The sequence below is a fragment of the Coloeus monedula genome (genome assembly GCF_965178545.1).
Source record: "Coloeus monedula genome assembly, chromosome: 3".
Lineage (NCBI taxonomy): Eukaryota > Metazoa > Chordata > Aves > Passeriformes > Corvidae > Coloeus > Coloeus monedula.
Genome location: NC_138783.1, coordinates 66,012,731 through 66,040,313, shown reverse-complemented (window position 1 = coordinate 66,040,313; position 27,583 = coordinate 66,012,731). Strand labels below are relative to the sequence as shown.

The 27,583-nt window shown below is 35.8% G+C and overlaps 1 protein-coding gene across 2 annotated transcripts in view; it reads left to right on the top strand.

Annotated features, from left to right (window-relative positions):
* KLHL1 (kelch like family member 1) overlaps positions 1-27,583 on the top strand; it is a gene marked incomplete at both ends in the record, with an annotated part of 190,081 nt that overhangs the window by 123,681 nt on the left and 38,817 nt on the right. For both annotated transcript variants that reach the window (XM_082279274.1, XM_082279273.1), the window contains 2 exons: positions 1,379-1,591; positions 19,624-19,810. In XM_082279274.1, the coding sequence (XP_082135400.1) occupies positions 1,379-1,591; positions 19,624-19,810 (400 nt within the window). The remainder of the gene's footprint in view (positions 1-1,378; positions 1,592-19,623; positions 19,811-27,583) is intronic.

Genomic DNA, 27,583 nt, shown 5'->3' with positions numbered 1-27,583 from the left:
GTGCCTCCAGTCTTCAACTACTTCACTTTCGTCTTATAATTGTCTGTGGATCAAGAATATGAAAACACATTTACAATTTCTCCACAGATATGAAGCACCCCACAAGAAATGTTTGGAGAAAAGTATCTGTAGAACTGTGATTCTGCTGTGTCCTGTTGATGTAGAGTAGGTAGTTCAGGGAGTGCTTAATTCAGTCAGTAGGATTCAGACAACTAAATGCAACACTTTTTTTGTTGTTTATGTTTTCTGTCGTTTATAAAATAATTTTATAAAACCAATTTAGTTTATAAAACCTATTTTATTAGTCCTGGTTCTGTCCAGGACAAGGTTAATTTTTTGCAGGAGTGGGGCATAGCAAGGACATGGAAGTTGGTCTGTAAAACCTTATGTCATTGCCAGGAGTGTAGGGGAAAGGTCTCTTCCAAGGGGGAGCAGTTCCTTCCAGTCAAGTAAATGTGACAGAGGGATCCATCTGGTGTTGTCTATTGGGGATGGGGGGGTTGGTGTGGGGGCTGTGGTTCTGTGTGAATCGTTTCCTTTCTTGTACCAGCTGTCATTAGTATTGTTGCTGTTACTGTTTGTTTCCTTACCTCATTGCTTTTTCCTGTAAATTGTTCCTATCTCAACCAGTGGCCTGTACCTTTTGTGCCTCCAGTTTTCCTCTCCAGCCCACCACAGGGAGGAGGGGTGAGGGAAAAAGCAGGCGAGCAAGAGAGTGTCATGTGGTTTGGAGAGTCTTGGTGGGAGCACTGAACTGGGGAGTACCATTCCTAAACCACAACAGTATTAATTTTCAATACTGTGGGATTTTAATTGCTGTAAACATTTTGCATGATAACTGGATATTAACAATCTGTTCTAATCAAGGTCAAAAAATAATCCTTAATTCATGGTGCTATCTTCTCCTCATATGTGTAGACAGAAATCTAGATATTCATAATATAACTACGTATGACTGACAAGTTATTTAAGAAATAGATCAGACAGAGAAAATATCCAGGAAAATGTAGTATGTGCATGTAAAGACTCACAATATATTTAATGTGCTCAACTACAACTGAGTTTATAAAAAATTCAAACAACAGCCTTTACTAATTCTGACAATTTTTAATTACAGTATTATCATATAATCTTCATATTTTTTTCAGAATATATTTATATATGAATTGCAACTATGTCTGTTGAACTCTAATCGTTTATGTTTCGTTTTTCTCATGAGCTGCAAGGGTATGGCAGAGCATACCCATATCTGGGTATGGCAGATATAGACTAATCTTATGGCTTATTAGCTTTAACAGTTATTTTTTATTTTCTTGCTGTATCTGAAATTACTGGATTACTGGATATTACTGGATCTGAAATACCTTTTTCTTCACAGGAGAATATAATGGAAGTTATAAGAAATCAAGAATTTTTACTTCTACCAGCTGAAGAACTCCATAAACTTCTTGCCAGTGATGATGTGAATGTTCCTGATGAAGAGACCATTTTCCATGCCTTAATGATGTGGGTGAAGTATGATATGCAGAGGCGATGCAATGACCTAAGTATGCTGCTTGCTTATATCAGATTACCACTCCTTCCACCTCAGGTATTTTTAGAATTATGCAATCATCATCATCATAACAACAAGATCGTCATCATTATTGTGTTCTTGTGAAAACTCTCATCAGTTTATAATCTGCAACTTCTGAATACTCTGTGTGTTTAAAAGCAAACCTGTTCAGAATCAGAAAAAATGGGTGGTAGCCTTTCACCCTGAGTGATCTCTTTTGAGGATTAGGCCAACACACAATACACAAGAAGGGCAGAGTTGTGAAACTGAAGAGGAGTAACTGCAGATTTCATAACACGCTAAGGATAACAGGCAGAATAATAAATATTCTCAGTAAAAAACCCAGCAAAATCTAAACAGAACAAACAAACCAACAACAAAAAACCACATGGGGCTTATGACAGATACCAGGCTGAGGATGAGTCAACAGTATGAATTAAGAAAACTCTATATTGTTCAACAACACAAAAAATTCTGTCACCAGGCCATATGAAGTTATTATTCCCATAATAGCTGGTGCTGCTAAGGCTGCACCTGCACTTTTGTTTCCAGTTTTGTACTCCACAATTTGATGGGCATAGGAGAAAATTGGAGAAGGTCCAGGGGTGGGCTACCAAGATGGTATGACAGCTAGGAAAGGAGAAGCAGAAGAAGTGGGCTTGTTCAGTCTAGTGAAAAGAAGACTAAGCGATGACCTAATAGCAGCTCAAGGTCTGAAGGTAAGATCATGGAACCACATTCTTGAGCGCACCACAAAATGTAAGAAGAGGCAAACACTCCAACTTGCAGCATGGGCAGTTCAGTTTGGACATTGGCTTGGGGAGGAATCACTTGGAATGCAATGAACAAATGTAGCAGTTTTTTCAAAGGCTAAGTGATCTTCTTCATTGAAGGTTTTCCTGAATTAACTAGACCAGATCACTAAATCCAGTGTTGGCAGAAGCCCTGATGTGAGTTGACCTAGGTGACCACTGGAAGTCAGCTGGATCTCCTTTCTTATGAATGCTTCTATGAATCTGTGATTCAGGCTTCTGCTCCTGATTTTTTTTTTTTTCCCAGAGAACTAAGTAGCAATTTTTTTCCATAATTCCATACAACCGATCATTCTCCTTTCACTTAGTGTACTGGGTCTGCATGGAGTGAAGTTAACTTTCTTCATGGCAGCTGATAGGGTGCTGTGTTTTGCACTTACTGATAAAACAGGTGAAAGTAACCCATCTTGTTAACAGATCCCTTGGGGCAGATTAGAATGAAACAACACTGAATGACTGGTGTTTTTAAACATGCATGTGTAGGCTTTATTGTAGAACAATTTGGTTGCACAGGAAAACAGGCATATAGCTATTTACAATATAAAAGCATAAAAATGTCACTTAAGAAAATGTATAAGAAAGAGAAGGAAGGGATAAGATTAGAAAAATTTCACCACCTGTAGGCCTCAAGATGAGACTTGTTTTGATGTCTGTTGAAGTGATGGTCACCACATATTGATCAAATGAAAATTTCAGACTGGATCACCAGCTGACAGAGGAAATCCCAGGAAATCCACAGGAGAAAAAAGCTACTTGGTTTATATTTTCTCTGGTAGGAAAGCCCAGGTACCTCCCTGGGAGTGGAGAATTTCAGCTGGATAATGTAATGTTGTAGATCCTGGGACACTTCGGGAGTCTTTGTCACCTTCTAAGATACACCTGCCTATTACATCAATGAATTTGAGTCCCTTAAGACCCATTATGGCCCATCAGCAGAGCTCAATACCTTCAGGCTACATGTGGATGCCCCAGTACTTCCGAAAAGGGGAGTTATCACAGCTGAGTCACTTGAGTAAAGACAAAGAGACAGTAATGTGCATGGAAGGATTTGCCTCTGTCCTTACCTGGTTCAACACCCAGCTACAGCCTGAGGTGTCAGCTGTGCTTGCTCTCTGCACCTGGGAGGTTACTTTGCACAGGTCAGCTTGTCCCTGATTGTTTGAGCCACCAGCATTCCAGTCTCTCTTCCAGTATCACTTGAGGAGTGCTCCCTTTGCCTTATCTCAAGTTCCCCTCACAGTCCGAATTCCAGACAGTAGGCATATTTGGGGAGAGATGGAGAGATGGGTTTCCATGGTCCCAGATGAACAGCTGCATCTTTGCAGTTTTCTACTGTGGGCAAAAGTCCTCCAATGGTTTTAGCAATTTAAGCCATTAACCATTTCAGTCTCTTACACATGCTGGTAACACACGTGTTTTGGCTATTGCTGAGCTGCACTTATATAGCAAGGGGGTAGGTGACTACTGAGTTGGGTACATGAAAAGAAAAAAGTTTAAAAACTGTTTATAAGGAGATTTAGAAAGAAATATTTTATAGTGATATACTGGCAATTCTTTTGAACATTCTGTTCTATTTAATATGGAAATTAAGTCTTACACACTGGTGCTGGTCTGTACTTGAGAACTGCTTCATAAATATATCAACTATAATGCTAAAAAAGCAAGGTGTTTTTTGAAATTAGAAATAAGATATAACAAAATTTCAGCAAAAAATTATTGAGACCTGAAAGTGAAAATTTACTTTTTATTACCAAAAGGGGATTTTTTTCTTGCTGTGGTTTATACTTAAATATATATCAAATAAAACCCTCTGTCATTTTCATTGCACTGGAAATTAACTGAAGAGCTCTCTGGAAAGAAGCCAGGTCAAAATTAGCAGCTAATCATTGGACCTTTGAAAAAAACCCGATTTATATTCCTTACTTTTAAATTCTTTTGAAAAATATGAACTCATAGACTACAGAGATTATTAACAGATTGGAAAGATTGTACTGAGATCCTCTTAAAATGAAGCTTTAAATTTGTATCCTGGGTTTTCATGATACCTCATTTCACTCTCAAGGTGCAATAATTATATTGGCAATGTAGTCAGACTTAAGTACTACAATATCAAACAATGTGATTCATAATCCAGTAGATGAATTTAGGAGAAGTCAAGCTAGTATTAACACATTAAAAGGAAACTATAATGAAGCTGAAAATGAAATAATAGAACCTGCAATGTTGCCATAGAAACTTTTTTGCTTCTTTGATTTGCCTGGAACCATCTTCTGAATTAAAACAGTTCGTATTTCTTCATTCAAGTCAAAAAGCAAATATTGGTGGCTTGGCCAATATAAGAAATTATTTCACATTATAATAAGTAGTTACATAGGTAATAGGCAATATAATAGCTAATATAATAATAAGAATACTTTCCAATAGGTGTTCCAGACATTTTATGTTGATCCATACAGAAAACATAATTTATGCTCATTTTTGTTCTTAAGGGATTTGTAGAGAGTAAAAATTTGGTGGCACTCCTAAAGCTTATTAATGCTGAAGTATTTAGATTATTTAATTGAATCGTTAATTTGCAAGCTTATAATGAATTTTTTTCACTGTAACTTTTAATAGCATTCTGTACAGAGAGTAAATTAAGCAAGTTAAGAAACAAGCAAAAACTATATTTAAAATGACATTTAGTCAGTTGTTAAAAAATTATGAGAAGCTACTTTTGTGGCTAAGTGGTGGCACTCTTGCCCTCAATTTTCAGCAGTATTTTTGAATGAATTTTAAATTAAACCCTTTTAATGTTAAAAAATCCCAACAAAATTAGTACATGTAAAGCAAAACAAAAACACTACAGACAGTTTATATACAGGTGTGTGTGTGTTTGTATATATACATATATATGTCTTTTTTTTTTATATGATATGATAAACATATACATAGTCACAGCATCAAAATGACAGGATGCCTGAGGTTGGAAGGGACCTCTGGATAACCTCTGGTCCAACACTTCTGCTCAAGCAGAGATAACCTGGAGCCATTTGCACAGGACTGTATCTAAATAGTTTTAAGTAATTCCAAGGATTGTGCCAGTGCTTAGTCACCCTAACAGTATAAAAATGTTTCCTGATGTTTAGCAGAAACGTCCTGTGTTTCAGTTTGTGCCCATTGACTCTGGTCCCCTGGGCACCACTGAAAAGAGCCTTGGTGTCTCTTTTATGCAGCCTCTCTTCATGTCTTTATGAACATTGGTAAGATTTCCCAAAGGTTCTGCTTTTCTGGGATGAACTGACCCAGCTCTCTCAGCCTTTCCTCATAGGAGAAGTGCTGCAGTCCCTTCATTATCTTCGTGAGCCTTCACTGTATTCTCTACAGTATGTTCATGTCTCTCTTGCACTGAGGAGTCCAGAATTGGACACAGCTCTCCTGGTTTGACCTCACCAGTGCTGAGACTGGGGGAAGAATCACTTTCCTTGACTTACTGACAATACTTTATCTAATGCAGCTCCAGATACCACCTGTCTTCTTTGAGGCAAGGGCACAGTGCTGGCTCCTGTTCTGCTGAGCTACTTTCCAGCTGGGTGGCCCCCAGCATCTATTAGTGCATGAATGTACGTTACACATACACATGGGCATACACATATATATATGAATTTATTTAATTCTTTCATAGTAGAATGTAGTTAGGAACCTTTTCCTTAGAAGTGAAAATCTATAGTTTTGGAAAGATATATCCATTAAGGTATGATTAGAGAATAGCTAAAGGTGTTCTCACCTTAATCTCTGATGACGTGATACAGTGATTGCTATTCCCACCCCTCAGGGAGCAAAACAGTTCATCTAAATCCTCACTAATTGGATATAGACAAAAGTCTAACCTTGCAGCTGAAGCTGAAATGTTAACTTCTGGCCATGAAGGCACATGGTGTAGAAGAGATTGAATCTATTCCACTGAATTCTCCTTATCTTTCTCTCCACCTTTCTCAAAACGCAATAGTTTATTCTGTGTTTGTATCTCCTATTCCCTGACTCAAGCTGTGCTGTGAAGCATTTGATGCAATGCAGCTGTGTATTTGAGCCTCTGCCTATTTTGATTACTAATGATGTAATCATGTTTACTAAGATGAAAAGCTGGTTGCTGCTGTTTGTCTGTACACAATGTAATGTATCTGTTAATGTTGATACTACAGCATGAGCCAAGAATTCTGCAGCTTCTATTGGGCAAAACATTATTTTTATGGTGTTTTTAAGAGTCTGAGAAATTGCTGATGGTACTTGGGCTGCTGAAGGAAATTACAAGCAAGAGTTAGAAGTTAACATGATACTGAGTACCTAGAATAACATGACAGTAAAGATGAGGATGTGATACTGTTTTAGTGTTTTTCAGATGTGCATGATAAAAAGAGCACAAATATTTCATGGTAGAAATGCTTAAATTAAAGCTAACTTGTATTTCAGAAGTGTGCTGGGTTTATGAATGCTGTTATTTGCATCCACTTGTAACAGTAGGAGAGTTAAAAAATATCATAGAGTAAAGCAGAGATATTACTGTCTTTTCCTCTGCAACACTTTTAATAATATCACTTTCAGAGGCTTGCAACTCACATCAGTAGGATAATGCATAGTCTTTGAGTATTAAATACATTGTGCCTTAGATCCAGTGAACCTGTTATAGGCATCTAAATTAGATTTCTTGCCCAGGAGCAGAAACAATGCAGTCCTTATAAAATGAAGTAAATACCATGTAAGCCACTGGAGAGAAAGTAAACAGATCCACATGAGTTGTCTCATTTATACAGAGTTGCTGTAGGTAACTTGTAGGAAGCACTGAGCCTCTAAATCCCCTTAGAATTCACACATTACATCTGACTGTACATGATCTGAAAAATATATATGAATTTGCCTGTAATAATTGAGTCGAAACCCTTTAAATCTTAGCTTAGATAACTGACATGATGAGGTAAACTTGTAAATTCCTTCCAGGGCTCAGCTGGCATTTGGCAAGGAGTTATTTCTTTGTACTGCTAAAAAAAAAAACCCAATTAACCAGGCAGTTGTCAGACAGGTTCATTAAGTTCTGACCTTTTCAATATATATTGAGCTAGAGGAAACAAGTGAATGTTTCTTTGCTTAGCAAAAATGGAGGGTATCATTCTATGTCAGTCAATCTTTAAAATTGTCTTTGAGAGCAGTGTGATTGATAATATTAAATGAGAAGCTTTTTCAGTTCTCTGACTGTCTCCAGTGTCACTAAACAAGTGCAGCTAATAAGAACTCACACCTGAGTAGAGTTCTAGGCTTTTAAGATTGGTTCCTACCAACTGGTCTGGGGTAAATCCTAAGTATGTGTGTAAACTCAGTCATCCTCTACACCATTTTGTGAATTCTTTCAATCATTTCTAAATAATTGCATACCAGGAGATTATAACTTGAATCTGAAAAGACTGAAGGTATGATTCAGTTTCTTACTCACCTATGAGTAGAGGCTTCTCCACAACAGCTAGATTCCTAACCTCTCACTATAGTGATGCCTTTTCCTGGTCTTAGAATCAAGAGTCACACACGGTTAGAAGGGGAAAAGGGATTTTACCTTGGTATTTTTTTTAAGGATCTTTAGGTGCACACATCTAGGTCAAATGCACACCCCCAAAAGATCGGGTATAACATTATAGGTCTTACTAATTAGCATATCTATCAAAGATTCCCCAATGAGAGGCTCAAGTGAGCCTCCCTCCCCAAGGACCCTTCCCCTGCATGGTTCTATCTTGGTTTACAGAATGTGTTCTGGAGAGGAACTTGGGGTCTGGGGCACACTGATCTCTAGCTACAAAGCTTCTAAAATGTTTAGTCTCTCAGCTTGGCAAGCAAGTCCAAGAATGTATGCAAAAAGCACTAGGAATACAGAAGTTGTAAAAAAGGTATAACGGGGTATAAAAGAAAAGGCAAAAAATGTTCATGGCATCAATAGGCAATGAAGATCTAGTGCACTTCCCAACACTTAGGAGCAAACGTGTGCTGATTTGAGAAGTTCCACGGATTATCGTGCTGCCTGGCTCCAAGAAATTTTTCTGGAAACATTTCCTCATAAATCCAGGGCTATATTTACTGGCTCTGTGTGGATTCTTAAACACCTTGTGGCATCTCAAATGGTGCTAAATGCTTGGTTTTGTGCAAGTGGATTAAGCATCACTCGATTTGAACACCAACCTCTATCAGAATAATATAAATTAGGGAATGTGAAGAAATTTAACAATATTTTTAAAGTAATATTTATGTTAATTTCAAGTAAATAAAAATTAATTACCATAAGAATTAATAACTTCTCAGTCCACAAAAAATGAATTTTGATCAAGCTTCGAGGATGATCTCCATATTCCTCTATTAACTTACCAATGTAGGAGAAATTTGGGCTTTAAATTTCAGTTGCCTGTATAATGACAATTAGTGGAGTATAGCCAGTAGAAACACAATAAGCTGTTATTTTAAAGATTTTCTTATATAGATCATAAAGCTAACTTTTTGACTTTTTTTATAGCGGCTTCTCAGGCAGTGGATGTAGCTTGTCAGCTGATACTTTACCTGAACAAAGATATGATACTTCAATGCAGTGTGCAAGATACAATCCAAAGGATTTCTTTCTTATGCCTTTTAGATAGTTCTAGAATTGTCCAAAAGTCCTGTCAATATGCCTGGGATTTTTTTGTGTAGATAAATGACATGTGAACATTTGTAAACATGTAAACAAGTGAAAGTGATAACTGCTTAACATAGTTATGTGTGACATTCTTTTCCAAATGCATTTTATTATCAGTAAAGTTTAGTAAATACCAGTAAAGGCTTTGAAGCTCTTACGAGGTGCTTTTCAAATAAAAGGTTGTGACAACATAATACTCTTTCTTTATCCAACACACAGGCAACTTACCTGACTTTTTATTCAGTGTCTCATGATACACTGAGCATATGGTTCACTACTAAACATTTTAGGGTAAAATTATTTAGTGGAAGAGTGGATTTTCATTAATTAAATCACTTCTTCATGTGGTCATAAAATTATTGGGGAATGATAATGATGCATAGAAAATAAAGACCTTGCCTCTCTTAAACTAATTCTGTGTTGTGAAATACTTAGAACAATAGTTTCATAAAAATGCTATACTTCTGTTGCTTATTCTATGCATTTTTTGTGAAACGCTTATGAGAATATATGTTTCATATATGTCCCCACTAGAATGTATACACTGTGTCCATGTGAAAACAGATATTTATGGATAAACTCGATTATATTAACTGTTAAATCAATTAGAAGGTCTGGTCATGTAAATAAGAGGATATCTTCCCTTGACCTTTGAAATAGCGCCATACTTAAATGAGTAATACATTTGAGCTACAATCGCATAAAATGATGTCTTCAGTTTTGAGAAGACATGTTTTGCCTTTTGCTTATGTTTTTACAAGGTCATATGATCTATAGTCATTATTTGGCAGGTTTATATCTTTTTCTCTCTTACTGACTGTCAGATTGTAGATTATTGTTGTGGGTTGACCCTGGCTGGGTACCAGATGCCTACTAAAGCCACCCTACCCTCCTCTCCACAACTGGACAGGGGAGAGAAACTACTGTGAAAGGCTCATGAACTGAGCTTTGCTGCTAGTTTTTGGTGTTCCATAAATCATGCCTCCAGAGGTCAGGCAACCATAAGTTATTGAAAGTAATGAGGCCAAAGATCAATTTCAACAATTGTTAACAACAGGTAGTTTTAAAAGCAAAAACCATTATTGCTAATGATGTCACTGAAATCTGTCACTCTTAAGTAAAGAAGGAAGGAAAAAGGGAGGTCTAAGAGACGGGATAGACTTACCCTCCATAATGTTAAGTCCTTATTTTTTGTAGTGTAGTGTTGTTTTCTGCATTCTTCCTTCTCCCTTAGGTTGATTCAGCATAGTAGACAAGCACAAAATTATAAACATTTTCTCTTCTAATTCTGGTTGAGTCATCCACATTTCAGAGATTGTGTATGTCTTCAAAGAATTCATCATATTTAATATTTGTAACATTTAAACATTAAATATATCTGGAAAAGGTGCTTAAATACAGTTCCCCTTCTGTGATGTTTTCTTATCCATCTTTTGTGTCTACTTCTAAGACTGAAGATCATATTTGCATCAGGAGAACATTATTTATGGGAAAAAATGCTTCTTTTATGTTCCATTTCTCTGTACTTATTCTCATATAAGAGTTTTATGAAAATTACATCAATTTTGGTAGACTACAGCTAGCTGCAGTTAATAGGTAACTACAATAAAAAATAAAAAGCCAGTAATTTTCAAATATGGGCTATTAGTTCTTATTGACTGAATAATGTTTGTATTCCATTTGTTCCATCTGTAGTGCTTTTACCTAATCTCCTATTTATCACTTTCAGAAAAAAAAAAAAAAAATATTCCCAAGAGATTCAAATAAAGAAATATGCCTTCAAACAAAAGGACACTAGCCAGTAAGAACATTTTGTCAAAGGCCAACCTTTTTATTGCTTCTAGTGTTGGGGTATTTTTTATATTTTCTCTCTTTTTTTTTTTTTTTAATGTGATTGGGTTTCTTTAAGTTTTTGTTTCACTTCCTTTTGAATGCAATTTGACCTTTTGAATGCAATTTGACCGTTTCTTATTTCTTATGTAGTATTTTAACAATAGTGCAAAATATACATGGCTCTCAGAATTATGAACTTAGTTTTTTCCTCAAGGAGTAAAGAAGAAAAAGTACAAGGTACTCTAAGAGACATTGATCTTGCCTAACTTTATCTAGAAACTTAACATTTAATTTGAGAAGAGATTTATCTTGAAATAAAGATGTTTTTTCTTCTTTTTCTGGAGAGTGAGCGTACTGTGATGAAGTAAAATGTAGATCTGTGCATCAGTAGAATTTTGTAGCTAGCTTGCATCTTAGATTTTGCCCTCATTTCAGCCTCTCTGTAAAATACATAGATTGATAAAATTGTTGTGAAAAGATATCACTGGAGGCAGAAGCTGGGGTGGGAGGGTTTAAAACAATTGCTGTTTTCCTAAAGTGAATAACATTTGAATCAGTAATACATCAGTTTGATAAGTCAATTGGTCAAATTAGTACCAGTTTCAAAGACAGACCTGGTTGTACAAGGAGTCCAACAAAAGTCAGTATATGTGCCAAAAAAGTGTGGGCATATTTACAAATTAAGCTATAATTTTAACAGTGTCATAAAAGATAACATGGGTCCACTTACAGAAAATAATACTGAAGATTATAATAAATGGGTTTGTTAAATCATAAGCTTTGAAGAAGAGTTAATGTTGTGAAAGTGATTTCAATACCACAGTTTAATTACTTGCCACAGATGCTACCAATGAATGTTCCAATTCCATTACTTAGTTTATTCGAGAGGAATGGGGAAAAAGTCAGTTTCTTTATTTCTGTATCAAATGTACAGCCTCAGAGAATGTGTGTGTACATGGTTGATTGTTTCTTTAATACATTCTTTAGTGTTATCTAGTGATAAGGAAAACAAACTTCAACTATGCTATACTCTTTTATTGGTTTGGTTTTTGTACCCTGACGTGGGGGAGGAATAGGGAGGACTTGGTTATAACTGAAGGGTAGAAAGCCAGTTTAAAATTTTTTCTGAATATTAAATAATTTTTAGTGTGTTGGGGAAAAGGAATTACAAATCAATTAAATACTGAACACATTTCTGCTGCCAGTACTATGATCATCAAAAATGCAAGCTTAGGAGATGTCAGAATTCAGATTTCAGGCAGAAAACATAATTAGATTTTTCTTCCAAAATTGCAGTCTGAGACTAATCACTATTGCTGCTATGTGACTGATGTCTTTGCAATATATTATCACCTGCATGCATACAGAGATCACAGACCTGTAGTCAAACTAATGAAAGTATGGGGTGTCTAAGCAGTAAATCCTAATGTAGACTATTCATAATAGAAATTATTAGCTGTATGTTTCAAGGAAGAGCTGGTCTAGAGTTTCTTAAAGATCGTTAAGTCTGCTGCATCTTATTGCTGAGGAGAAAATAATCTTTGTCTGAGAATACAGAAATCTGAGGGATTTAGTGTAGTCTTTCTTCCTGAGTTGGTTGAGCAGCTGGCTTGACTAACACATCATGAATAATTTAGTCCATAAGCAACACAAATATTGAATTTCATATACTGAGTATTTGTCTTACTACAGAAAAATGCCTGGAAATCTCTGAGCTGAAAAAACTTTACTGAAATCATTAATTAAACATGAACAAGAAAAAAGAATTTAAAACAGATCCAGAATGCTCAATGAGCTGAAAGAAGATGGTAGAAAAGAAAATGAGACATGCTAAATTTGAGGTATTATTAATTGCAGATATTTTTCATTATTTTATTTCTAAGACAAAATATTGGAATGGTTGTTTTAAAAGCTAACAAAACCTCAAAATGATAAATTAGAAATAAGATTATTTTAAAAAATTAATGTAAGGCTCCTGATTACAAGTCAAATGAGCAAAGCAGATGATTATGTTGGATTTAGCTCAATACATTCAATTCCTAGCAAAACCAAAAATGTCTTTTAGTAATATTGCTAAGGTTCATATGGGTAAAATGGGATTTAGAAATGGAGTTGAAACTTCAGCTACATACAGGATCAATTTGAAACCTTGTATTCTCTATGTTTAGAAGTTCCCAAAAAAAGTTAACAACTTTTGTAGTTTTTTCACTGTTTAAAACCTAAAGGGGAGACTGAGGGAATATTTAGGTGTTTTCATTTACTTTAGATAAAATCTACTTGCAAATCAGGATCTGTATAATAAATGACACTATTGGTAGTACCTCAGAGTGCAAAAATTGGCAGAAAATAATTTTATGACTGCAGTACATTTTATTTTCAAGATATAGTAATTTAAAAGCAAGTTAAGTGAGAAATATATTTGCAGTAAATTCACAATTTTACAGTTCTTGATGTTGTACCTTCTGGTATGCAAAATGAAGGGATTTTTTGTGTACAAAACTGCCCCAATTTTTAAATTAATGCATAATTAATGTATTTTTATAAAGACATTATATGCATAAAAAATGTCTTTTTATGAGGAACATTCAAAATTTTAATGTTCTCTGATTATAATTCTTAAAGATTGTAATAATGTATGCTTAATCAATAGTCAAAAATGCTTTCTCACATAAACAGTGCAAACATGATGCTCTTCTCATTCCTGTTCTCAGGATTTTTTTCATGAGTACTTAATTTTGTATGTATAAAAATAAAATTTGTTGTATATTTTTCCTTATTTGAAAGTATTACTGATGACTGAAATAACTTGCTGATTTTACTTTTCTTTAGTTTCTTTTACTTTATTTTTCTGAATAGCTAATAATACTACTACTGGAAACCACTTAAATTTCTAAGGCAAGCATGTAAATGAATACCTTGCATTGTCAAGAAAGCCAGAATGCTCTATTGCTAAAATCTGTTCAAGAATAAATGTTAAGCAGGATATTTATTTAACATTGAAATAGCAAAAATTAAAGTGATATTGAAAGTAGCAAACCATACCTTAATTCTATTTCCCAGTACCTTTCTGTGATTAATTTCGTAGTTATCTTTCATTTTTTCCTTGAGCAAAGGAAGAAATTTAGAACTAATCCATAGTATTGGATAACTTTGGATTCTGATATAATTTTATCCACTTTTACAAGCATGTAAGCACCTTCACACAAAAAGTACGTGGTTTGGATGCAATATGCAGTATGGATGTTTAAGACTGGAAAAGCTGGTGGTGTGGTTTAACCCCAGCCAGCAACTCATCCTCACACTGCTGTTTGCTCACCCCCCACCCCTGGTGGGAGGAGGGAGAGAATCAGAAGAGTAAAAGTGAGGAAACTCATGGATTGAGATAAAGACAGATGATTAGGTGAAGCAAAAGCCATGTGCATAAGCAGTGCAAGGAATTGAACACCAAGCAGGTGTTCAGCCATCTCCAGGAAAGCAGGGCTCCATCACGTGTAACAGCAGTTTGGAAAGACAGACACCATCACTCCCAATGTCCCACCATTCTTCCTTCTTCGCCCAGCTTTCTATAAGAAGCATGAAACACCATATGATCTGGAATATCCCTTTGGTCAACTGGAGTCAGCTGTCCCAGCTGTGTCCCCTCCCAATTTCTTGTGCGCTTCCAGAGCCCTCACTGGTGGCATAGGCTGAGAGGCAGAAAAAGCCTTGATCTTATGTAAGCCTTGCTCAATAATAGCTAAAACATCCCTGTGTTATCAACACTGTTTTCAGCACAAATCCAAAACACAGCCCTATACCAGCTATGAAGACATATAACTCTATCCCAGCCAAGATGAGCAAACTGGTAAGAAAATGCACTGTAAATATTCCACTGAAATAGGAGAAACAAGGAAACCTGTTCCAGTTTCTCACAATGAAGCAAAAAAAAATTAAATTACTTAACTCACTATTATGTTTATCCCATAAGTTCAAAGGTTTTTAACTAAGAAGTTTAAATACATTAAAAAATTGTCTTTATAACAAGAGAAGTGTTATCCAACAGAAGTAGCTGAGAGTTTATTCTTTTTGTAATAAAAGTAGTAGCACTTCTCAGGGGACTTTATTCCTCTCATATTTGCAGTGAAGCATAAATAGCCTGACTGATATTTCTTAAAATGGGTATATTTATTTATAGCTTTAATCAGAATAGCAATTAAGTTGAAATCTGCAGTTATGATAGTATTACAGGCATTTCCTGCAATTGTCTGATAGACAGAAAATACAAAGTGTCAAACAATTTATTCCTTTCACCACATTAATCAACAGAAATACTTACATTCATATGGCAATATTATGATGTAGGAATAATGACCCCTACCAGCTTTAGACAGATAAAAATTTCTTCTAGTTGGATCTTTGTCCATAGAAACACAGTGATTCCTAACATCTACAGCAGCATCAGCGTGGTAAGACTTTGAAAGGCTGAGAACTATTTTTGTAGAAAGTTTCAAAGCAGTATTTTTATTCTTTCCAGAAAGTCAGATAAACCCTTTATTTGCTTTTCATTTTAATCTGTACAAAGAACAATCATGACCTTACGTTTCAGAAGTCTCCATTCTTTCCTGGTAGCTGCATTACTGTGATCATCAACAATAACCAGCCGTAAAAAAGCTGTACATAGAAGAAGACTCATAAAAGGACAATGACGGCTAATCAAACATCTCTCTTGAAAAACATTCAAAGTGCAAACTTTAGGTCATTAATTCTTCAGATATTTGTTTCATATGGTAATGTGATTCTCTGACTCAAGGTTGTCAAGTGACTCCAGATATATTTTGGATCAAGGAAGAGACTTATGGGCTTTCTTAAATGAAACGTGGCATGAAAATCCACATTTCATTAATTCACAATTCATTTAAAGGACTTTTAACTTTTGGTTCTTCTGTTACCATTATTAATATTATTAAGATAATTCTAATCCTCTGTTCCACATGACATTGGCATGTAAGTTTCTAAGGGCACAGAACACTTTAGGGCTTTTCAGAGGGAGAATGCATCTAGATACTGCATAATTTTTAGAGAACTGGAAGTTGCCTTCTGTCTGTGAAAAAATTAATGTGTTTGGGTATGAAGTTCAATACTAATCAGTGTACAGAATAATTATATGTTGTTAAGGACTATTCAAGACTCTAAATCATAATAAACACACATGGGCAGATAGAGACCACATAATGCATTATTTGGAATGATGCTGTCCCTCTTTTGTAAGCATCTATCTACTGGATTACAGATTAAAATTTTTGCATGTGCTTAGTGTTTAATTTTGGCATGCAGGGAGTACTTTCTCACTTTGTTCACTTTTATAGACCTGATATTTGTCCTGGAGGAAATACCCATGTTTTTTCTTTTAGTTAGGAATCCAATGGTGTTTCACCATCACCCCTTTTGGATAATTACTGTGTCTGAGGCACATATCAAGGTGGAATCTGAGGTTAGTTCATCCTGACTGAGTGCATATTGTCACACCTTGCACTTTTCACAAGGTAGAAAGCTCTGTCTAAATAACCAGGAGGTGTTCTGTGCCTCTTCAGAAGTATGAGGTCACTATGAAAGCTTTGGTGAGGCAGCTCTTTGCCTCTTCCATTGCCTTGTAGTCTCTTCCAAGAGTGGAGTAAAGGAAAGGAGAGGTCATTTTCTTTCCAGGTAGGTGGTATCCCCTTTTTCCCTAGCAGTGGCTGAATTTCATCCCAGATGTCTCAGATGATCGTTTATGTAGAATATGCATGATTTTGCTTAATATCATTCAAATCAAGTATTCAGATCCCCACTATCATAGCAGCAAATCACTGGGATAACAGAGGATCTGGGGAGATCTGTCAGGAAGCAGCAAATGCAGAGCTGCTCCTCCAGGAAGGAGAGAGCTGAGGGTAACAGCAAGGCAGGCAGCAATCAGTGCAGTCCCATGGTGCACCCACTGTCAGTCACTGAGCTGGTACCAAACTACTCCTTTTGTGCTGATTAGACTTGACTTTCCTTTTGGCAGTACTTGAGTACTTTGCACTCCAGAACTCAAATTGAATGTGCTTCACCGAGTTGAACATGCCTGTTCCCTGCAGCATGGTGCTGAAAGTCATTTGGAAGTATATCTAACAAAGGACTTTTTGAAGATTTTAACTGGGAAAAATGAGAAACATGATGACACGAAGTTACAAAAAATTCTCAGGATATTTCTAGTCCAAGAAGTTCTAGCAATGGTAATTAACTATGCTGGCGTAGCGCTGGTATTGTAGTCTTTTGAGAAGCTACAGCTTTGTGAATTTCCATGTTACAAAGCCCAGCAATATTTATTTAATGTTAGATACAATTCTCTCTTAATGAAGGATGTCATAGACATGGAAAAGAAAGCTGAACATAATATGGTTTCCAGGGAAACATCCTTACTAACTGAATTTCCTGGTCAAGTGCATCCTGATTTAATAAAGATATATTGATTGTTTTGACATAATCAGGAAAGATAACTATGGAGTAGAAAAACTTTGAAGCAGATTATTGAAATTTAGACAACATGAAACAGCTTTATATAACTTCTGGTTACTAAATAGTAGCTTCAATTTAATTTTTTTTTTTTCCGCTATTCACAAGTTTTAGCCTTTAGGAGATTCAGAAATACATTGTTTATCACAAGTTAGCCCATGTTCTGCAAAAAGTGAATAGGAGAGAGGAATGAATAATTTATTCTTTTTTTAGGAAATGAACAAATGTTCCTGTCCATTTTAAATTTTTTATTTATAATTTTTCCATTATTTTTTCCACTTCCTATTCATTTTTAAGGTGAATTTCTAACTTGAAAGAAAAAGAGATTAAGCTTTTATTTGTGGTTGATGAATTAAGTCTCAGAATTTTGTGACAGAACAGTGTTCATGTATTATTTCTTCTTTATTTGAAACACCTGGCAACTCAGTTGAAAGATTTCAAAGATGAATATTTGCTTTAAGAGCCTAAGGACCTCTGTGTAAAGGAGTCAGTCTAAAAAGCAGTCTAAAAAGAAGTCACCAATCTTATAGTTGGACTTTGATCCTTACTGATATAATAAGCTTGCCACAAAAACCTTTGCCATCAATTTCATTAATTCCGTTAAGCATTAGAAAGTCTATGTAACTTAATATTACCTCAAATTTGTGCAGAGAAAACTGGTAATTTGATTTCTTAGCTCTCTTGTGCCTGTGTTCTGTTTAGTTAATGTTGACAGAGTACTCTGTTTGGTTCAGTAGTCCTAAATGTGTGTTAAATCATTTTGCAAGAGAAAGCATCATCCTGCTTAAAATCTGGACATGGTTTGTTTTCAGATCTTTGATTTTATAGTCTCCTGAGCAGTGTGCTGAACACTTTAAAGGAAAAAAATCACAAAAAGAATACATGAAAAATCTAAACATTATGAGATAAAAATTAACTTAGTGTTATGAAATATGCCTAGCACCCCTGTTTATACACATACTTTTAATATTCTTATTTAGTAATGTTAATTGAATAATAACCAGAACAGGCACACACAAATACACAGAAACCTTTATCACAGAATGACAGAATGACAGAATCATAGAATCATAGAATGGTTTGGGTTGTAATGAACCCTGAAGATCATCTCATTCCACCCCTCCTACCATAGGCAGATGCACCTTCCACCAAATCAGGTGGCTCAAAACCCCATTCAGCCTGGCCCTGAATGCCTCCAGGGGTGGGACATCCACAATTTCTCTTAACAACCTGTTCCAGTGCCTCACCACCCTCACAGTAAAAAATTTTCCTCGTAATATCTAATTTAAACCTACTCTCTTTCAATTTGAAACCATTCCCCCTAGTCCTGTCACTACATGCTCTTGTAAATAATCTTGCCCTATCATTCCTGTAAATTCCCTTCAGGTCTTGGAAGGCTGCAATTAGGTCACTCCAAAGCCTTCTCTTTTCTACGCTGAACAATCCCAGTTCTCTCAGCCTTTCCTCATAGTAGAGCTGTTCCATCCCTCTAAACATCTCAGTGGCCCTCCCCTGGACTTGCTCGCACAGCTCCATGTCCTTCCTGTGCTGGGGACCCCAGAGCTGGATGCAGCACTGCAGGTGGGGTCTCACCAGAGCAGAGCAGAGGGGGAGAATCCCCTGCATTGCCCTGCTGCCCACGCTGCTTTGGATACAGCCCAGGACATGTTTGGCTTTCTTGGCTGTGAGTGCACAGTGCTGGGTCATGTCCAGCATCTCATCCACCAGCAGCCCCAAGTCCTTCCTGGCAGGGCTGCTCTCGATCTGCTGATACCAGGGGCTGTAGCATGTATTGCCTTTCTTTCAACCATAGACTCATTTCATGACTGATGCCTAAAATCAGAAGCAGATGACAACTGTCTACACGTGCCAGCTGTTAATATTTTAGATGTCACAGAAAACATGTTATCTGCCAAAGGCTGATAGATTGACAAAGGACATTCTAGCATTCTTCTGCAGCCATTGAAGCCCATATGAAATAGCTGAGACTTCTTAAAAGGAATCTAGCTTCCTGTCTTTAGGCAACTGCAAAACAGTTTGCATATGTTATATGTTTAATTAACTATTTACTTTTTGTCTGTATTCCAAGAAAAAATAGCCCTGCATAACTGTATTTTAGCATGAAGAAATATACTTGTGACATCCATTTGTGTCTGTCTCTCATTGCATGGTATTGCTTTTCTAGGAATTTATAGGATTTTATATTCATTTAATGTCATTCACAGATACTGGCTGACCTGGAAAATCATGCACTTTTTAAGGATGACCTAGAATGCCAGAAGCTTATTCTGGAAGCCATGAAATACCATCTTTTACCAGAAAGAAGAACTCTCATGCAAAGTCCAAGAACTAAGCCTAGAAAATCTACAGTTGGAACACTTTACGCTGTTGGAGGAATGGATAACAACAAAGGTATTATAGGATATTTGTTGCTTTATGAATTATACTTCACATGTTCTTTGTCAGAAAACGGTGAAATAACTTTCTGTTCCAATATTGGTGAGGGGGTGTTTAAACCAGTCAAGAAATGCTGTCAAGACTTTTGGTCCAATGAAAATCTATGGATATTTAAGGAAAAGCATAATACAGTTCGAGAAAAGAAACTGAGTTTTGAGTTCATTCTTTCTTCAAAATTATTATAATTTTCAGAAAAAAAATTAGCAAAAAAAAATAGAATGATAGTAATATACCTTAGTTATAGACGTCTAGAAATTATTTTTCCTTTATAAGTCAAATACTTCTCTCAGTTTCTTTAACCTATGAAAAAAGGCAGTTTGATATGCAGTGTATTCCATCCTTAAGTAATTGTCTAAAATATTGTGGATGATTCATGGGTCTTCCAGTGCAGAAATCTGTAAGTCTTCTAGAGAAAAAGGATAACTGGCTTTGACTAGATTGCTAGTTTGTCATAAAGGAAGGTGAAATTACCCCCATTTTTCTGTACAGAAAAATAGGAAGAAGAGGAAATTTTATTAAAGCATTTTGTTGTTATTTGTTGGGAATAAGAGTTATGATGATAGGTTGTGCTTTCATTTCTGGTAAGTTTAATCCACTGAATTGTTGAATGGAATGAACCGAAATATTTGAACTAAAACTAGCCATATTATAAGCTTATATACTCAAAAAGGCTTTTTCTTTTTTGTGATATTAACCAATAATTGCACAGCACTTAAATTTTCACGTCCATATTTAGACTGAAGACCAAGCCTTCAGAAACACTAGTTCTAATATTATATAAACTGTACTTGAACAAAGTCTTTTATAAAATTATGTCTTCAGTTTCACAACTGCGTCTTGGTGTTGTTGCAGTTGTTTCACTAAATAGCTGTGGCTATTTATTCTCCAGGGAGACCTTATAACAAGTCACCTTCCAATACCTAAAGGGGCCTACAAGAAAGTTGAAGAGAGAGTTTTTACAAGGGCATGTAGTCATAGGACAAGGGGCAATGACTTTAAACTGAGATTGTAGGTTTAGATTAGATACTAGGAAGGAATTAGTTACTGGGGGTGATGGTGAGACACTGGCACATGTTGCCCAGAGAAGTTGTCCCATGCCTGGAGGTGTTCAAGGCCAGGCTGGATGAGGCTTTGAGCAATGTGGTCTAGTGAAACGTGTCCCATCCCATGGCACAGGGGGTGGAAAGATGATCTTTAGGGACCTTCAAACCCAAATATTCAGTGATTCCATGACAATAAGAAATTGTTGATGAAAGAATCAATCAATACATATATATATATATATATATATATATTCTTAAAGTAGCTGCAGATTATTTTTGTCCTTGTAACATTTATAAACAATTGTGTAGCTAAATGTTAGGCGAGGGTGTGCACAGAACATTGTCTCTGGATGATAAAATACAAATTTTCTCTTACTTAGGACAAATTACAATACACAAGCATTCAGGTAGCAAATGACAGTAAACTCAATTTGAGTGCAGCTGTATTTGTTCTCATTTTCTATTAGTATCTGTTCCTCAATAAAAATACAGAAATATTTAGGAAGACAGCACAAAGTATAGCACCATTACCACATCAACACACAGACTATTTTGCAGATGCAGGTCAGGCAGAAGCAGTTCATTTTTGTAGCAGCAGGAGAAAACACAGAGCAACAGAGGTTTAGCCCTCTGTTTCTGACTGAAAACTACCAGGACTTTTATGCATTTACAGCAGATAAAAACTGCTTTGAGAAGAGGCCTGGTATGGCAGAGGAGCATCTGCATAACAGGAGCCTGTGTTACAGCTGATGCAATGTGTATTCCCAGTCACCCAGGCTCTGCAGCTGTGCCATCTCAGCTTGAATCTGTTCAGCTCATCCCTCTTGTGATCCTGCTGTGTTCTTGACTAGCTTCTGTGCCCAGTGAGTCTTGTTTCCATACGTCCGTTCAGGAGACCTGAGTGCTGTTTGCCTGTTTGGAAGAGTCACTGAGTTCATAAAGCAAGCCTGAATATTTGGGCTGGGAGATGATACTGATACTGTATTATCTCTTCTCAATAATTAAAAATTTATTTTTCCCCCACAACTTTCTTCACTGAAAGGCTGATATGGAGGGTTGCAATTTACAATGATGTATTTTTAATGCTTCCTGATGTTTGCTACCAAATGTGAAACTGTTGCAAATAATTGGATGAGCTAGACAAATTAGCAATTTATTAACTAGCATATAAAATAGTGTCTAAGTGCAAATATTATGAAAGCATTTGAAGGTTATGTGGCTTGTCACATAAAATGTAGCCTAGCATGCTAAGTTTGTTTTGAAATGTCTTCTATAATTATCTTCCTTTCCATAAAAACCAAGTGATAATTAAACTCCAGCAAACAGCAACTGGAATTCTGCCTGATGTGAAAAATTAATGCAGCATAGTACTAAATGGATAGAAAGTATCAAAGTTAGATAAATTTGTAATTTTAATTTCCTAGATGAACTAAAATAATTTAAATCTGTTTCCACACACCTTCGCTTATTTATTAATTTAATTTTAAAGGTGCATCTAAGAAACACATTTTCTCTATATGTCTGAATTAATGCCGACATATATTGATTGGGATGCATTAATAGATTGGGGGTATGTGCTTCTGACAAAGTTCCATTCACTTTACCCATTAATATTATCACACTGATTTCTCTAATCTGGATTAGCAGGATTTAATCATCTAGTAGTATACAAAAGTCCACACATAAAGAAGGATGATAGACTGAAATAAATGACTAATTGCAAGAAGTGGGCATACAACAATTTTTAGGAATGATTAAGCACTGGCTTCCTGCAGCCATCCTGGAATCCCAAACACAGAGCAGAAGCCAAGTGGTAGAACATGATGTATATGGTCTATGTGAGATGGTGATATGGAAAATTATGAGCAGGAAAATATGCAGCAAGCAGAGATTGGTGTCAATAATCAAGCAGTGTTGTAGTGATGTCAGAATGCTGATTAATTTCTCATGAGGTGTCCTAGCCTGTCTCACTAGGTAGCAGTTAGAATAAAAAGGGACAAGGGGAACTTGCGGAAAAAGAAAATAAAAGCATTATGGTAACCATGATCTAAAACCATTGGTATATATTATTTTTGGAATAGTCCTGGACAAGTTTATCAAAGTCCTAGATTAGTTGTTTACTGAATCCAAGTCTTGAAGTAAGTACAAGGGAATAAGAAAGGAAAAGTTGCATGAGCAAGAAACTCTTCCATAAAAATGAGGCAGGTCATTTAATAAGAAGATGGAATAGTCAATTTACTGAAACACTGATATTAAATGTGTGCTTTTCATTAATCTTGTGACTAGATATAAAACCTGCTGCAAAAAGTGCCCTGATGGTAAACAGGTGAGGTTCATCATTAGTCTGTATCAAGCAATATTAAAAGTCCTTTCATTATTATTATTCATTATTATCTAAAATAACTTTTAGAAAGATCTTTGCTATTGCCACAGATATATTAAAAAAATAACCTTTTGAAATATGAAATTGAGGTCTCCAGTTATTTTTTCTTATACACCCATGTTGCATATTTTTCCTTTTCTTTAATCTATTTTTAATAATTGCAATAATTCTTTTTGCTTCACAAATATGATTTATCAAATGTGGTTTATTACATATATATATTTATTATTATTATTTCATAGGAATGTCATCTAACATAGCTACATAATGTTACTCTTGTTCCAGTGAATTTTGGAGATGTCTTTGTTTTTCTGGGCTTTTTTAGTTTTGTTTTTTTTTTGTTTGTTTGTTTTGTTTCATTTTTTCTAGCAAGACATTTCTCAAAGCAGATTTCATTTAAATTTTATTTATTTTAATTTTATATATTCAAAAAACCTATTGTAAATACTGTGGAAGAAAAAAAAAAGAAGACAGTAAAATCCATCCAGATTGTTATATGGTATTTTGCAAGTTGTAGAAATTGCTACAAACCACTTTGTCTTCACATACATAAAACATTTGACAGCATTCATTATCTATCCATTTGATGCACAAACCTATCTTGAGTAAACATCTTATCTTCATCTTACTTGCATTTTCATTCAAAATATACAGTGTATGGTAGCTGTCTTTAATTTTCAGAATGTGAGTGCTTAAAATCCTGTATTTGTATAATACACAAACAGCAAAATCTACTTAAGAAGATAGAGTATTTTCCTTTAAAAGAAAGAAAAGTCCAAAGTTTTTATTACTGAATATTTCTCCCTGGTGTGCTTTTTGAAAAGTTTTATAAAAATGTGCATAATTTGTAAGAATACTTATGTATGTGTATATATCAGCCCCGGTCTGACTCCAGGAGCAGCCCCTGTCAAGCAGGAACATAAACAAACATGCTGTGGTTAACCATGGCATATATAGATGTTTCCACAAAACAAAAGAACTGAGAAGTGAGAAATTGATGGTTCTTCTTGCAATCCTACTTTTTTTACTCATAACATGACTTATATGTCATTACCACTACTCTGTATGAGTTTCTTCTGCCTTTGGTGCTAATTTGTTTTCACCTGTCTTTTCCATGAGGACATTTGTTATCTTAAAGAATCATGTAGTCATAGCCTTAAAATACCTCAGGAGGACAATAAGCCAAAATAAATTGTGCCTCTGACATTCCAAGCAGCTGTCTGTATACCACTTTTTATTTAGATGCCTACAGTTCTACGCTGAAATCTTGTCTGCTCTCTTTAAGTAGCAGTTCTATCTCAGCCAAACAACTCCAGTGTTTCCAAGTACCAGAAGTGAGTAATTTTACTGAGATAGATGTGAAGGAGCAGCTAAGGGTACTGGGATTGTTTCAGCTGCAGAAAAGGAGGCTCTGGAGACATGTTGTCACTCTGTACAACTACCTGAAAGGAGATTATAGCAAGGTGGGATTTGGTGTCTTTTCCCTAGTGACAAGCAATACAATGAGAGAAAATGACTGCAAATTTCATCAGGGGGGGCTTTGATTGGATATTAGGAAAATTTTTTCCACTGAAGGAGTTGTCAAGCATTGGAACAGGCTGCCCAGGGAAGTGGTTGAGTCTCCATCCCTGGAGGTATTTGAAAGATACATAGATGTGACACAAATGGTTTAGTGGTTGACTCCACAGTGCTGGGTTAAGGGTTGGACTCAGTCATAAAGGTCTTTTCTAACCACAGTGATTCTATGATTTTGTGTTTACTCAGTTCCATGTAATATATTTCACTGTTCTTTCTTATGCTTTCTGGAATTAATTTTTTCAAAATATTGAGACATTTAAAGATTTTTTTTTTTAAACATAAAAATGTGTGCTGGCATAATCCAGTGTTTTCCCAGACATTCTCTAGCTAGCAATGGAAAACACTGGAAATGGAAAGCAATTTACCTTAAATCTAAAAGGCACTAACAAGTAAGATTACATTAGCTTTAGCTCAACATTGTACCAGTGACCAACTCTGTTTTCATTTTTCATGCTTTGTAGAAGACTCAACAGGAAAATAATAATGGAATATATAAACAGGAACAACAACACAGAGAAGTATACTCTTGTTAGAATAATCAAGATAGCATAGTAATGTTATCATGGCGGGTTTTCTTGAGAAAATTAGAGTACCACAGTAAGTGGCAGGCAGGCTATGCAGAATGAATAACTAAAATTTTCAGTGTCTGTATTGCAAATATGCATTGAAACTTACTTTGCCTTTTAGGTTCCTTAAACAGAAAAGACGTAAGTTAGCTGTTAAAAAAAAAAAAGAAAAAAAAGAAAAAAAAAAGAGATCCACTACTTTTTAAAACAGAAAACCAGACAATGGATTTTGAGAGAATTAATCTTTTGCAGAAATGTATACTTTTTAAATAGCCCACGAGTTTATTATTGAATATACGTTTGATAAACTACAAAGAGAAATATATGTATTTCTTGTATTCAGATAGAAACAAAACATTCTGGAGAGAGAAACCATAATCCATGAAATAACAGGAAGTAACCTCATGAAGTTCAACATGGGGAAGCACAGAGTCCTGTGCCTTAAGAGGAACAGCCCCTGGAACCACTATAGTTTGAGGGCCACTCAGCTGGACAGCAGCTTGGCAGAAAAGTGCCTGGGGTCATTTTACCCCAAACATCTGCCTAACAGTTGTTCAGGTATTTGGAAACAGCAATATTGCATGTGCAGATTTGATCCCTGGTAGTAGATCTAGGGAGCAGAGGAAGCTGTACAGAGCAGCCACCCTCTCTATCCACTGTCTGCTCCATGGCAGACCTTGCACAGGAATTTTAAAGCATGTGCTGCTATCAAAGAGGAAGATATGAGGGATTATTTTTCCCTGTTTTCATTTGCTTTTTGTTTCTCTTGAAGGCACTGAGAAAGATTTGCCTCAATACTCACTGCAGAGGTGAGAGATGTTCCCAGTAGATCTCCCCCCTGGCAGAGGGTAGCATGAGAGGTCACTTTACATACCTTGCTACTAAGACAATGCAGTGCATCTCTTTGAGGACTGGGGCTACATCAAGAATAAGGATACAGTCTTTTCCTGGGCAGTTATCAGAAAAAAGATGGTCAAAATACCACTATTTGAGGTTTAAATACTCCTCTATCCCTTTTCTTTTCAGTCATCAAATTGCTTACATCTTCCTCACTCTGGTCAGATCTCACTGGAAATACTGCTCAGTCCTTTAACAGCATCTCAGACAGGTGATGAAAGGACTGGAGCATCTCTCCTGTGAAGAAAGGCTGAGAGATTTGGGACTGTTCAGCTCAGAGAAGAGATGACCTCCAGAGGTCCCTTCCAACCTCAACTGTTCTGTGATTCTGCAACATGTTAATGTAATTGTACAGTAAAAGTAGAGCTTGGCTAATTATTTCACCAGAGGAATATGAAATATACTGGCTAATCACTAATGAGATAATTAAATGTATAAATCACACTAAAATTCTCTTCTCGTCCAGTTCTTATAAGTATTAATATGACTACTTCTTTCTTTTCACCCTATGATTTTCAATATGTTCCAAAACATTCAGTCTCATAGGCTAATTAGCAGTTATAGTACTTCGATTTAGCAGTGCATTTCAGAATAGAAAAAGAACCAACCCATATTTTAACACCATCTGGTACTTTTTCAGTACCTATTTTATATCACTAAATTTCTGGCTTTTTTTTTTTTTTTTTTTTTATTCAGTGTAATTATCTCCTGGAACTGCTGATTCAGTTACAGTTTGAAATAAAAAGAAGATCCTGAAGTTATCTATTCTGAAGCCTCCGTGGCTTCAAATGTAAGAGAAGAGCCAAAGTTATCACATACAAGATAAATTTTATCATACCACAAAATTCTTCCGTTGTCAGTCTGTTGCCCTGGAATTCACACCTGTTGGTACAAACTAGGGAATTATGCAGACAGCACAAGAGGCTTCTGCATCATGGGAGTGTTAGGGGGATTATTATCCTGAGAACAACCCTCTGTTCCTCCTCATCACTTCCCTGAATCTTATTCTGTTGTCTGACATTTCTAGTGCAGGTATCATATATCTTATTAAAATGCACATAAAAAAAAAAAGAAAACTTTGTATGTGGTCTAGAGAAGACACATGCCTGGCAGATGGATAATTTAGAGAACTTCCATACAATCAGAAACCTCGTATTTTTCTGTACACTAGTGAATTTCTGTTCCCTGATCATCGAAGTTGCATTAATGGTTGTCACCTACTGGTATTGGCTTTTGAGTAAACCACCACAAATTCTGAATC